At 39.6% G+C, this 13,680-nt stretch overlaps 1 protein-coding gene across 2 annotated transcripts; it reads left to right on the top strand.

Moving 5' to 3' along the window:
* The first annotated feature begins 1,348 nt into the window (after window positions 1-1,348).
* LOC139655144 (uncharacterized) lies at window positions 1,349-12,001 on the top strand. 2 transcript variants are annotated; one of them, XM_071532463.1, is made up of 9 exons: window positions 1,349-1,484; window positions 2,236-2,502; window positions 3,880-4,158; window positions 4,488-4,793; window positions 7,732-7,998; window positions 9,805-10,083; window positions 10,328-10,633; window positions 11,107-11,152; window positions 11,949-12,001. In XM_071532463.1, exons 1-8 carry the CDS (start codon window positions 1,436-1,438, stop codon window positions 11,145-11,147), a joined length of 1,794 nt encoding a protein of 597 aa, XP_071388564.1. In that variant the 5' UTR covers window positions 1,349-1,435; the 3' UTR covers window positions 11,148-11,152; window positions 11,949-12,001. The 2 variants fall into 2 exon arrangements, with proteins under 2 accessions (XP_071388564.1, XP_071388563.1); XM_071532462.1 differs by lacking the exons at window positions 11,107-11,152; window positions 11,949-12,001 and having other exon boundaries at window positions 10,328-11,089.
* Window positions 12,002-13,680: the final 1,679 nt, after the last annotated feature.

Consider the following 13,680-nt stretch of genomic DNA (forward strand, 5'->3'; position numbering starts at 1 on the left):
ATTTTGAAGGAGGTTAAGGAGTAGGGTTCCCCTTGTTCAACTTTACATGTTGAATGAATAAAATGTTTCTGAAAATCTAATTAAGAGTTGTTCCTCCGTTTATTGCATCTGCAAAAACCGAGGTTCACCTTGGTGTGAGGAATGTCTGAACCATGTTGGAGGCCTCAAAGACGGAACAAGTCCTCAGTGGGATGAAGAGGCATCACCTGGACCTCCTGGGGATAAGTGATTGTCGCTGGACTTGCTTTATAATGGATCCACCATCCTCCATTCAGGTCACAGACCCCCACACACACGGTGCAGACATCATCCTGTCAAAGGACAAAGACAAAGCCTTGCTGGAATGGGACCCAGTGAGAGAGAGGTTGATCAGAGTACATCTCAGTTCAAAGTACTGCAAACTAACCATCCTGCAGTGCTGTGCACCAACAAATGAGGCTGAAGAGGACAAAGACAACTGGTACGAACTCCAAAGCACCCCAACACAACATGCTTCAGATAACTGGAGACTTGAGAGCCAAAGTGGGCTCTGACAACACCAACTACCAGAGAGCAATGGGCACCCAGGGGTGCACAGAAAGAAACAACAATGGAAAACGGCTGATTGACTTGAGCCTTGAAAAAAGTTAAAAGCAACAATGTCCTAAAGCTATGCAACATAATGACGATATATGAAGACATTTAGCCCCTCGTATGTACTTTATGTTAGACTTCAGTCTGTTATATAGATTTATTGTATGTATTGTAAGTTCTTCTAAGTTGAATTTGAACCTGCTGCTCAGTTGTAGGCCTGCATGTTTGTAGTGACTACTGCTTGTAGTTTGAATTTGATGCAATTAGAGAAAATACAAATACATACCGGTCAGTCATCTGTTATTTCAGAAACTTGGCTTGGTGGTTTTAGTTGATGGGAGGGGCAGGAAATTCATGATGGTTTTATTGGTTGTAATTTTTTTGTAGGGCAAGTCACCACTAAAGAAGACACCACCACTGCAAATTTTCAGTTTTCCATTAAGTAAAAGTAATATTTGATATGAAAACAGCCTAAAGAAAAGCTACCTACAATCTTTGTCATTTCTTTGCATCTTTGTCATTTCTTGGCATTGTCACATAAGTGTATGATATGATAGATCGAGCTAAAAGATTGAGAATATTTACGACTGAGAGACAACAAAATCTGTAAAATCTGTCGTTTGTGAATTAATGCGTTGTCTTCTCTCCCTAGCCTATAGTTTCACTTTCAAATAACCTCAGCTCTTCAATTCTGCCTAGTAACCCATGATGCAACAGTCTTTTCTGAATTTCTATTGGCTGGAATTGGACTCTTGACCCTGAGGCTGACTGTGTAACGGTCTGCAGACCGGAGGCAAAGTTTCAACCAGCAGAAGATTTATTCATTACTTTAAACTGTAGTCTACTTATTTATCAAAACAAGATGAAGGAGTTTATTTTGTTGCTGCTCTTCTGTCATGTTGCATCTCCAGGTAAGATCACATTTAAAATCTTTCCTTTGAACATGTAGCTGTTGTAACTGAAATTTGATTTAGTTACTGCGTAGGCTGATGTCACATTAAGCTGCATCATATTCACATCTGGCTTTGTTGAGTTTAGTGTTGGTTAAGCCGTGAATAAGTTTGTTTTAATCTTCCTAATATTGCTAAGTTAAATGGAGAATGGATGTAAATATATGTATTATCTACTACAGCCTGTTGATTCTCACATCATTCATATTTCATCTGACAATGTGTCATATTGAGACTATTTTGTGATTATAGATATTAATGTCAGCTTTGTCAACTTTCCTTCTATACTGATACTTACTGACATGATGTATTTAATATGATGAAATATTTTAATTAAATAACAGTTGTCAAAATAGCATGATGTGTTGACAATAATGACTCATGAATTCCAGGTGGTAAAATTTTCCTAAAATTGATATATTTGACAGTGTTTTGGAGTGAAATAACCTTAAATTTCTGGCAAATTATAAATCCCTTTTGATTCTGTGTTAATGAATACCAAGCCTTTACAAAATTAATGAAAACTGTCTGTACATTACTCAAGACACTGTTGCTTTATTTATTTATTTGTCCCATAGTCATCAAACAGAAATGTAAATTTTCTGCTGCGCTCAGGGAATTCTCATCCGATCATACATTGTTCTTATAAAGATTTATTTAAAAAAGTGTAAATGAAAACCTGAGTTTCTTATGTTAACTGTTTGTCCCACAGTGACTCACTCCCTGAAGTATTTCTTCACTGCATCCTCTGGAGTCCCAAACTTCCCAGAGTTTGTGTCTGTTGGGATGGTTGATGAAGTTCAGATCAGTCACTGTGACAGCAACACAGAGAGAGTCGTGCCCAAACAGGACTGGATGAACAAAGTCATAGCAGATGATCCACAGTACTGGGAGACACAAACTGAGATCTGTGTGGGTGACCAGCAGTTCCTCAAAGCCGAACTTGAGACTGTGAAGCAGCGCTTCAGCCAAACTGGAGGTTTGTTTATGTTTTACTTTATTCTGCTGAAATGTATTTCTTCCTGGTTTGTTTAAAAGTCACAGAGAGATGTAGCTTCCATCATACACACACACACACACACACACACACACACACACACACACACACACAGATACGCCGACTGGATGCTAGTCTGCTGTACTGCTACAGTGTTTCTGTCCATCCCATAATAACCAACAGAGATTTTTAACAGTTTATCTTCACTAGATTAGATTAAAATAATTTATAATATAAAAAACGCTAATAATAACGCTACTGAACTGCCCACAGTGAGTCGCTCCATAATAACTCTACTGTAGAAACCTGTTTATCACAACAGGTTCACAACACACAGCTGATAGAATAACATTACTGCCTGGTTTCTCAAACTACGGAGCAGGACTGTAAACTGGACACAGGCTGCTTCTGCTGGGTCCCATATGACAGTTAGCAGCATGTTTTAATAAACCTGCTGACAGGACAAGATGTTAAATTTCTCATCCAGGTCACAGGTTGAAAAAGTTTAACACCCAACTCTACTGTGTCCATCCCATAATAAATATAGAGTAGAACTACAGATTAGATTACATTAACTCCACTGTACTGACCACAGTGTGTTGGTCCATCCCATAATAAATCTCCAGCAGTAGAAACACATTAGATGATAATAACTCTACTGACCACAGTGTGTTGGTCCGTCCCAGTAGGCGGCACCAAGCCAACATCTGCAGGTGGAAATAGTTGTTGGTTGTATGGAATGATTGATGGATGGATGGACCAATCAGGACAGACAGACTGCCTCCCAGTCTCCATAATGGTCCTGCTGGTCTTATTCTGACCAGTTGCAGTAACACACTACTGAACAGACTCACTGTCCTGGCCAGAGCCGGTCCTGACCTCCATGGGGCCCTAAGCAAAATTCTGCTAAGGGGCCCTCCTACCTGACCCGTGAGCCATGTAAACCATTTGCCACACAGTCACACCTGACACCCCAGTGCTCCCACTACAACCCTCCCTCCTTTAAAACAGTTTGCTCCATCTGTTGGTCTAAGAATAAGTAGACCTATACAGAACAGAATGAGGTATAACAATATATAATGAGGTATACAATATTTATTGAATAGAATATTTTCTATAGAATCTTAAGATAACTGAATATTAACATTAACATAAATAAGAAATTGTAGAACTGTACACATTATGTTTGGCTGTGAGCGGCTTCCATCCAGCCAGTAACAGCAGTAGGTGTAGATCCTCTGTTTTGGTGTCTGTGGATCAGTGTGTCTCTGTGGTAAAGATGTGATATCAACCACTGATAGTTGACTGTGCTAGGATCTCACTCTGGTTTACTTCAGTCTCTGTCTCTGTCTCTCTCAGGTGTCCACACCTACCAGTGGATGACTGGCTGTGAATGGGATGATGAGACTGGAGAAGTTCATGGTTTTGATCAGTATGGTTATGATGGAGAAGACTTCATAGCATTGGACCTGAAGACACTGACATGGATTGCTCCGCCACCACAGGCTGTCATCACCAAACACAAGTGGGATACTGACAAAGCTAGATTAGCCCAAAAGAAGAACTTCTTGTCCCAGATTTGCATTGATTGGCTGAAGAAGTATGTGGACTATGGGAAGAGCACTCTGCAGAGAACAGGTAGAGCCACATGACCTGAATGGACACAACAATGTTCATCTGTCTCTTCTGTTTCTAATGTACAGAAACATTACAGTGATATGAACCAACATATAGGGACCCTCTGTACATGTAACTGTAATGATTTTTGAGTTTACTCATATCTGTTTCTGTCTTTCTATCTCTCCCTCCCCCCTCTCTCTTTCCTCTCTCTCCCTCTACCTCTCATCTTTTATTTGTCTATTTCTCCCTCTCTCCTCCCCTCCCTCCCTCCCTGCCCCCCCCCACCCTCTCTCTCTTTTTCTCTTGCTCCTCTCTCTCTCTCTCTCTCTCTCTCTCTCTCTCTCCAGTGCTTCCCTCTGTGTCTCTCCTCCAGAAGACTCCCTCCTCTCCAGTCAGCTGCCACGCTACAGGTTTCTACCCTGACAGAGTCATGTTGTTCTGGACTAGAGATGGAGAGGAGCTTCAGGACCTCATGGACTACGGAGAGATCCTCCCCAACCACGATGGAACCTTCCAGATGAGCGTTCAGCTGGACGTTTCATCAGTCAAACCTGAAGACTGGGGGAAGTACGAGTGTGTGTTTCAGCTCTCTGGTGTCAAGGAGGACATCGTCACCAAACTGGACCCAGCAGTGATCAAGCCCAACAACCCGGGTAAGACTGGGATCAGAGCTGATGGAGGAGGAGAGACACATTTAGTTTACTTCTTACACCTGACTTGCAATTTATGAATGAATGAATGAATGAATGTATTTGACAATATCATAAAATTACAGCTCTGCAAAGAAAAAGACACTCAAACACTGACGGGCGAATTCACAAAAGGATTGTGCGGCTTTTGCTGACACTAAACCTGTGCAAAAAAGACAAAAAGAAACCGTGTAATTCACAAAGCACTCGCAAAGGGTGAAATGCACCGCTAACTACGCTCCCACGCAAATAGCGTCTCGTGCTCTGTGCTATTTGCACGTATTTAAATTAGGTAATATGCATACATTTGGTGCAAAATTGGCTCCTTTCTATGCAAATCAGCCTCATTGCAAAAAAACAGTCCAATTCACAAAGATCGGCGCTAATTGCAGTTAGAGTAAAATTATTAGCGTCTTCAGAGAGTTGGTGGTAATTGAAGCGCATTAATAAGGAATGTCACTTAAATCACTAATATCACTTGTTGATTTAACTGAGAGTTTAATTGAATTGACCTTGCAAATGTCTCTGCAACAATTCCACCTTTGTGTGACCTAAAAAAATATTATTATTACTATAGAACTTTAACACAGATTGCTTCACAAACAAAAGCAAATAAATCAGTACAATCAAACAATCAATACAACTAGAGCTGGGCAATATATCAATATTATATCGATATCATGATATGAGACTAGATATCGTCTTAGATTCTGGATATTGTAATATCGTGATATGGCATAAGTGTTGTCTTTTCCTGGTTTTAAAGGCTGCATTACAGTAAAGTGATGTAATTTTTTGAACTTACCAGACTGTTCTAGCTGTTCTATTATTTGCCTTTACTCACTTAGTAATTATATCCACATTACTGATGATTATTTATCAAAAATCTCATTGTGTAAATATTTTGTGAAAGCACCAATAGTCATCCCTACAGTATTGTGGCAATATCGATATCAAGGTATTTGGTCAAAAATATTGTGATATTTGATTTTGTCCATATCATATATTTATTTTGATCACAGTCTTGTTTCAATAAAAGTGCTTCTGACATCTCACATGTGGCTTTGACTTACAACTGAACATTTATCCCACTTCGTAGAAAATACCGAGATATATATTGTGTATCGCCATTCAGCCTAAAAATACCGAGATATGATTTTTGGTCCATATCGCCCAGCTCTAAATACAACTCAGTTTCTCACTCTGAAAATATTTTCACTTATCTCACTAGTCAGCACAGTGAGACTTATTTTGGCCTAAAGATTCAACACCATGGACAGCTCTGCTCAAACTCATTTATTTTGGGATGCAGTGAGATGCAATGACAAACTCGCCTGTGTCAGTTCCCTCCTCCAGGCCAAGAACTTGTTCGTTCTGGAGAGTTTACCTCGCAATTTCGTCAGTGCTGTTTAAATGCTGTTCTTGAGGTGGACCTCCGCCTGTTTGTGAAGCTTGTGAGGCATTGAATGATATTTTCTCCTCTGTTCTCCGCTTCAAATCATGCTGAAACACCAACAGCACTGACAGACTGGGATATTAAATCCCAAATATGGTTTCTCGCTGTCCCGGTTAAATTTCTTGCCTGAAGTTTTGAGGAATGCCTCTGCACCTCGTCCGTCAGGACTTGCAGCTCGCGGTCTAAAAATTTCATTTTTCTCTTTCTCTCTGCCATTGTCCTGCCTACTGTGTTCTTGGCGCAAAGGCAACATTTATATTTTGCCACATTGGTAATTGCAATCAGATGCAAAACAGGGGCAAATTGTAACACGTTATGGGCGTGTTTGCGCTGGCATATCATTAGCGCAATATCTTTTGTGAATCGGTCCTTGAGACGGAACAAATAGCGGTTGCAAATGATACGCAATTCATGGTGCTATTAGCGGCCGCAATCCATTCTTTGTGAATTCGCCCCTCAGTATTTTTATTTATTTATTTATTTTTCCTAAACCAACAAAAGCCATTTGAGGGCGCTGTGTTCATGGATATTAATGTCAGCGGAACCCAAACAGCTTCCTTCTATACTGATAATCACCAATATGATGAATTTAATGTGAATAAATAATACAATTAACATAATTGGCAAAATTACATGATATTTTGACATTATTTCAAATGTATTACTGAAAGTTGCCAACTCTGTTTTATACTTATATATAAAAACATCACCTTGATATGTTGGGAATATTAGATCACACTGATCGTGATGCAATAAAAACATGCAACATGTAAAATGCAATACATATTTTTTTATCAGTATGCTAGGTGAGTTTAAATTTCAGGCGAATATCATAATGAGGAGTGTGGCCTAGGAATAATTGATAATTCTTGTATATTAATGAAGGATTTAGATGTAAATATCTTTAGGAACACCAAACGTAAAAGTAGATGAGTTTCAGTCCAGAATATTGAAAAAAAGAAAATGACGCTTGCTCTGCCAAAATGACGACTGGCATGAAATTAAAGCACATTATGGGTTACTATTAAAATCATTTGTGACCTTAAGAAAATAAATTTGTTTTTGAGGACAGGATAAACTGTGTTTTTGAAATAATGATTAATGAATTTCAACATTATATTACATGACATTTTCCCAAAAAATTGATAGTGGATTGGATTGAAATAACCTTAATTTTCTGGCAAGTATAAATGTGTGTGTGTGTGTGTGTCTGTGTGAATGAATACTAACCCTTTATAAAATTAATGAAAACTGTCCATATATTACTCTTTCCTCAAGACACAGTTGTTTTTATTTATTTATTTATTGTCCCATATTTATTGAACAGATCAAAATTCTCTGTTGTGCTCAGGGAGTTGACAAACGATCACACATTGTTAGTATAAAAATGAATAAAAAAATTATAATTCAGAAACCTGAGTTCCTTGTTAACTGTTTGTCCCACAGTGACTCACTCCCTGAAGTATTTCCACACTGCATCCTCTGGAGTCCCAAACTTCCCAGAGTTTGTGTCTGTTGGGTTTGTTGATGGAGTTCAGATAACTCACTGTGACAGCAACACCAAGAGAAACGAACCCAAACAGGACTGGATGAACAAAGTCACAGCAGATGTTCCACAGTACTGGGAGACGCAAACTGGGATCTGTGTGGGTGAGCAGCAGGTCTTCAAAGCCAACATTGACATCCTGAAGCAGCGCTTCAACCAAACTGGAGGTTTGTTTATGTTTCACTTTCTACTGCTGAAATGTTTTTCATCCTGATTTGTTGTAAAGTAGCAGAGAGATGTAGCTTCCATCACACACACACACACACACACACTCTCTTCTCTCTCTCTCTCTCTCTCTCTCTCTCTCTCTCTCTCTTTCTCTCTCACACACACACACAGACACACACACCCTCTCTCTTACGAAAACACACACACTCTCTCTCACAAACGCACACACACTTTATCTCACACACACACACAAAAATACACAAACACACTCCCACACGCTTACACACACACACACACACACACATCCCAGGCCAGCCTTCATCCATCAACAGTGTTTTATTCACACAGATTCAACTGTTTGATACTGAGGGTTTTATTCATTCACACACCTGACTGAAACACACAGACTCAACACACACATTACTAAGACTGAGACTACTGGATGCTAGTCTGCTGTACTGATACAGTGTTTCTGTCCATCCCATAATAACCAACAGAGATTATTAACAGTTTATCTCCACTAGATTAGATTAGAATAACTCTACTGAACTGCCCACAATAAGTCGCTCCATAATAACTCTACTGTAGAAACCTGTTTATCACAACAGGTTCACAACACACAGCTGATAGAATAACATTACTGCCTGGTTTCTCAAACTACGGAGCAGGACTGTAAACTGGACACAGGCTGCTTCTGCTGGGTCCCATATGACAGTTAGCAGCATGTTTTAATAAACCTGCTGACAGGACAAGATGTTAAATTTCTCATCCAGGTCACAGGTTGAAAAAGTTTAACACCCAACTCTACTGTGTCCATCCCATAATAAATATATAGTAGAGCTACAGGTTAGATTATATTAACTCTACTCTACTGACCACAGTGTGTTGGTCCATCGCATAATACATCTCCAGCAGTAGAAACACATTAGATGTTAATAACTCTACTGACCACAGTGTGTTGGTCCATCCCATAATTAATCTCCAGCAGTAGAAACACATTGATGATAACAACTCTACTGACCACAGTGTGTTGGTCCGTCCCAGTAGGCGGCACCAAGCCAACATCTGCAGGTGGAAATAGTTGTTGGTTGTATGGAATGATTGATGGATGGATGGACCAATCAGGACAGACAGACTGCCTCCCAGTCTCCATAATGGTCCTGCTGGTCTCTGCCTTATTCTGACCAGTTGTAGTAACACACTACTGAACAGACTCACTGTCCTGGCTGACCAGGTCTAGCCTAGTGACTAATCCTAGGCTGAAACTCTCCTTCAGTGAAAGCTTCTAGACCAGCCTCAGGACAGTCTAGTGAGCCTCTGCAGTTTCTCCTAGGAAGAGGATATTGTGGGACTGATCCACTGGCTGCAGGGTTTCAGTGGATGTGATGTTAACTCCAGGACCAGGTTCAGTGTGTGTCTGCTAGTCAGGACTCCACCTCAGTGTGTGTGTGTGTGTGTGTGTGTGTTCCTGCAGCTCACATGAAGCCTCTACCTTCAACAGTGTAGATAAACTGTCTGCTGGTCTCTGTGGTAAAGAGAGGATACTGACTGTGTTAGGATCTCACTCTGTTTTACAGCAGTCTCTGCCTCTCTGTCTCTCTCTGAGCCGTCCACACTGTCCACATTATGTTTGGCTGTGAGCGGCTTCCATCCAGCCAGTAACAGCAGTAGGTGTAGATCCTCTGTTTTGGTGTCTGTGGATCAGTGTGTCTCTGTGGTAAAGATGTGATATCAACCACTGATAGCTGACTGTGCTAGGATCTCACTCTGGTTTACTTCAGTCTCTGTCTCTGTCTCTCTCTCAGGTGTCCACACCTACCAGAGGATGTTTGGCTGTGAATGGGATGGTGAGACTGGAGAAGTTAATGGTTTTGATCAGTATGGTTATGATGGAGAAGACTTCATAGCATTGGACCTGAAGACACAGACATGGATCGCTCCAGTACCACAGGCTGTCATCACCAAACACAAGTGGGATAATGACAAAGCTAGATTAGCATACTTACAGAACTACTTCACCAAGGAGTGCATTGATTGGCTGAAGAAGTATGTGGACTATGGGAAGAACACTCTGCAGAGAACAGGTAGAGTCACATGACCTGATGTCAATTCATAGACACAACAATGTTGATCTGTCTCTTCTGTTTCTAATGTACAGTAACATTACAGTGAATATGAACCAACATATAGAGACCCACTGTACATGTAACTGTAATGTTTTTTGAGTTTACTCATGTCTGTTTCTGTCTTTCTGTCCCTCTCTCTCTCTCTCTCTCTTCTGTTTCTCTTCCTCTCTCTCACCCTCTTCCTCATACCCCCCCTCTCCAGTGCTTCCCTCAGTGTCTCTCCTCCAGAAGACTCCCTCCTCTCCAGTCAGCTGCCACGCTACAGGTTTCTACCCTGACAGAGTCATGTTGTTCTGGAGGAGAGATGGAGAGGAGCTTCAGGACCTCGTGGACCAGGGAGAGATCCTCCCCAACCATGATGGAACCTTCCAGACGAGCATTCAGCTGAACGTTTCATCAGTCAAACCTGAAGACTGGAGGAAGTACGAGTGTGTGTTTCAGCTCTCTGGTGTCAAGGAGGACATCGTCACTAAACTGGACCCAGCAGTGATCAAGACCAACAACCCAGGTAAGACTGGGATCAGAGCTGATGGAGGTGGAGAGACACATTTAGTTTAACTGACTTGTAATGAATGTGTTTTCTTTTTGTTGTTCTGTACTGGACCGTTTCTCTCCTTGTTGTGGTTTTGTTGTCATTTTAGTTTCTGTGATCCAGTTCGGTTGGGTTTTTTCATTTTTTTTTTTTTATCAGTTTTATATATTCAAATGAACAGATGAAATTAAACTTTTAAAAGATTGTATATATGGTATCTATTACAAGTTCCAGTCTTTTTTCTCATGCAGAGTAATTTCTATGTACTGTATGGTGTTCCCTGATAGTGACATAGTTTATTCCTCCTTGGGGGTAAATCTGGGCAGTCTTGTTTACCATTTGTACTTGTACAGGTATTAGTAATCAATCACTAATCTCTCATGTCCAGTTCTGTTTCTTACATTATTACTGTTCATTTCAAATTAAACCTAATACACTATTTTTTGTAGCTTCAGAGACTTCATCTACCAAAGTTGTATCTCCTAACTGATCACAGTGAGTACTTCATCATGTAAATTATTCTGCACTCAACCAAAGGTACATAACTACTGTACTGTCATTAGGGTTGGGTATCGGTACTCTATACCTTTAAGGTATCGACTGAAATAACCCAGTACCAAGTAGTATCGAAACTTCTCCAGTAAAATGATACCTGCATTCGATACTTTTTGTACACAGATCTAGAAAAAAATGACTATTTGTATGGTTTTGCTCGCAGCCAATCACCACAAGCGTTCTTCGATTTAATGTGACGTGTGATTGGCCCACTACCGCAGCAGCTACAGCCCATACAGTCTGTGGTGGTGAAGTCGAGCGCGGTGTGTGTGACGGAGTTGGCAGTTCAACATGCCGGGATGCCACCAAAACATTAAAAAAAAGTTAGCAAATAAAGTACTGGTATCGTAATTTTTTAAACGATACCCAGCCCTAACTGGTATAATACTCACAGATATATAAGCAGATATTCTATCTTTACTAAATTATTGATTTTCTGTAGATGAAAACACAATTTAGAGTTGTAATTCACATCCACCTGCTGGTGAGGATTCAAAAAGCCATTCTGATAAAGCATTTTCTCACTCAGTGCTGCAGTATAATTATACAGAAAACAGTTGTTGTTTTTATCCTAATTCTGATGTACAAAAAAGCAGATTGCATCACTCTGTATCTAAATGTTATCTTTTAATCCAGAAATTAAACCTCATGCAATACCAAAGCAAATAGATTGCACAGTGTGAACAATAATAAGTTCAATATTTCACCTTGTCTGTCTGTTAATCTGTCCTGACAGGCGACCTGTGGAGATAAGAAAAGGATGGTGAACTCCAATAAGTTACAGAGGCATCAAGATAAATTGCAGCAGTTGTTTCTTTTTTTTTCTTTTTTTCCATTGATGTTTTTGCGTAAATCTTACAATATAGTACAGTCCTTACATGGTATAAACCATCACCATCATACAGATTTACATTAATTTTCTCAAAGAAAACGACATAAAAAACGAACCAAAACAAAAGATTCATGCTACAAGTAAAAATAAAAATTAATTAATTAATTAAAAAAATACCACATGATCAGATCCTATACCTCACAGTAACCACTTACATTACAAGAAGGATAAATCCTTATCTAGATCTCGGTCCTTTCAGTTGTCATCAAAAATTGACCCCACACCTTGGTGAAGATATCCTCTCTCCCAGCAACTCTATGTTACCCTTTCATATGATGCCGTGCAAAACATTAGTTCCATCCATTCATCAAAGGTAATAACACTGGATGACTTCCAATGTCTTAATGCAATTCTACATCCTGTTGTCGTGGCCATTCTACACCACAGTCTTTGGTGTTTAGATAACCTATTATCTTCTGGTAACAGTCCAAGCAAGCACATCGCTGGAGAGTTAGGTAATTTCTCATTCAACACTTTACTCAAAAATAATACAATTTTGTTCCACATATATCTTATTTTCTCACATTCATACAACATATGTACTAATGTACCCATTTCTTTTATCTCCAACAGGTGTCACTATTTCTCAACTGAAGTTTTGACAATATACTGGGAGTCCAGTAACATCTATTTAAAACGTTAAACAAAATAAGTTGTGACTGTGCTTCCCGAGAGCATTTATACCACATGGCCACTAGGTTCTTCCATGTGTCTTCAGAAATATCTTCACATATATCGTTTTCCCAGCTCAGTTTCAAACCCAAGGGCGTCACTTTATGTTGAAAAGTGGTTGGGACGGAAGGGCTCAGATGAAAATAAAATGTTTAAACGGTCTTCAACATATGCGATTTTAGGCAATGTAATGGGGGGATCGGTATGAGGTCAGAGTAGATAATTACGGCGCGAAAAAAATTGCATAATGGCGCATCAAAAGGGCATAGGCTAGGCTACTACAGAGTCGACAATACGAAAATACTCGCACAACGACGTCGACCGCACAAGTACAGTCATCCATATGCATCACATCCACAGCTGCAACACCATGTCAATCAAACAATGGCAATATCACATCTATTGTAGAAAGCACCACTGCATGTCAGTCAGCCCAGCGATAACAATATCCAATATCACTGCCCTAAAATATGACAAAGTAGAAACAACTGAAGGAATAACGTTAACTTTAGCTAAAGATAGTAAATCAACCTTAGATGTTAAGTGAAACTGCCTTGTTGTTTTGATGCTGCATACTTTTTTTTAGAGAAACAGAGTTCACAAGAGTTCATGAATCAAGTTCAACCAATCATGACTCATTCTAAGCATAAGGTTTAAATATCGATAGAACATTAATTAAACTGGAGCAGGGATTAGACTATTTCTATTTATTTATCCATATTAATTTTAAAACAAACTCAAATCATTTATTTGATTTTTTATTCATTCTTTTAAAATGCCACACAAACTCAAATACCACCCCTGTCAATCTCCTCCACAAAGCGTTCTCATTTGTTAGTTAACATTTCTTGGTGCAAGCTATTTTTCAGAACATTTTTAACAAATTATCCTTTTAAAAAGTGAT

This window comes from Centroberyx affinis, unplaced genomic scaffold, assembly GCF_046629955.1.
Source record: "Centroberyx affinis isolate AG114_WGS23_722 - 3 ecotype Tasmania unplaced genomic scaffold, CSIRO-AGI_Caff_v1 ptg002192l_1, whole genome shotgun sequence".
Lineage (NCBI taxonomy): Eukaryota > Metazoa > Chordata > Actinopteri > Beryciformes > Berycidae > Centroberyx > Centroberyx affinis.

Coding starts and splice junctions, on each gene's coding strand:
- LOC139655144 (XM_071532462.1), top strand. CDS start 1,436: ATGAAGGAGTTTATTTTGTTGCTGCTCTTCTGTCATGTTGCATCTCCA. Junction 7,999..9,804: donor GCGCTTCAACCAAACTGGAG/GTTTGTTTATGT, acceptor TCTCTCTCTCAG/GTGTCCACACCTACCAGAGG. Junction 10,084..10,327: donor GAACACTCTGCAGAGAACAG/GTAGAGTCACAT, acceptor CCCCCTCTCCAG/TGCTTCCCTCAGTGTCTCTC.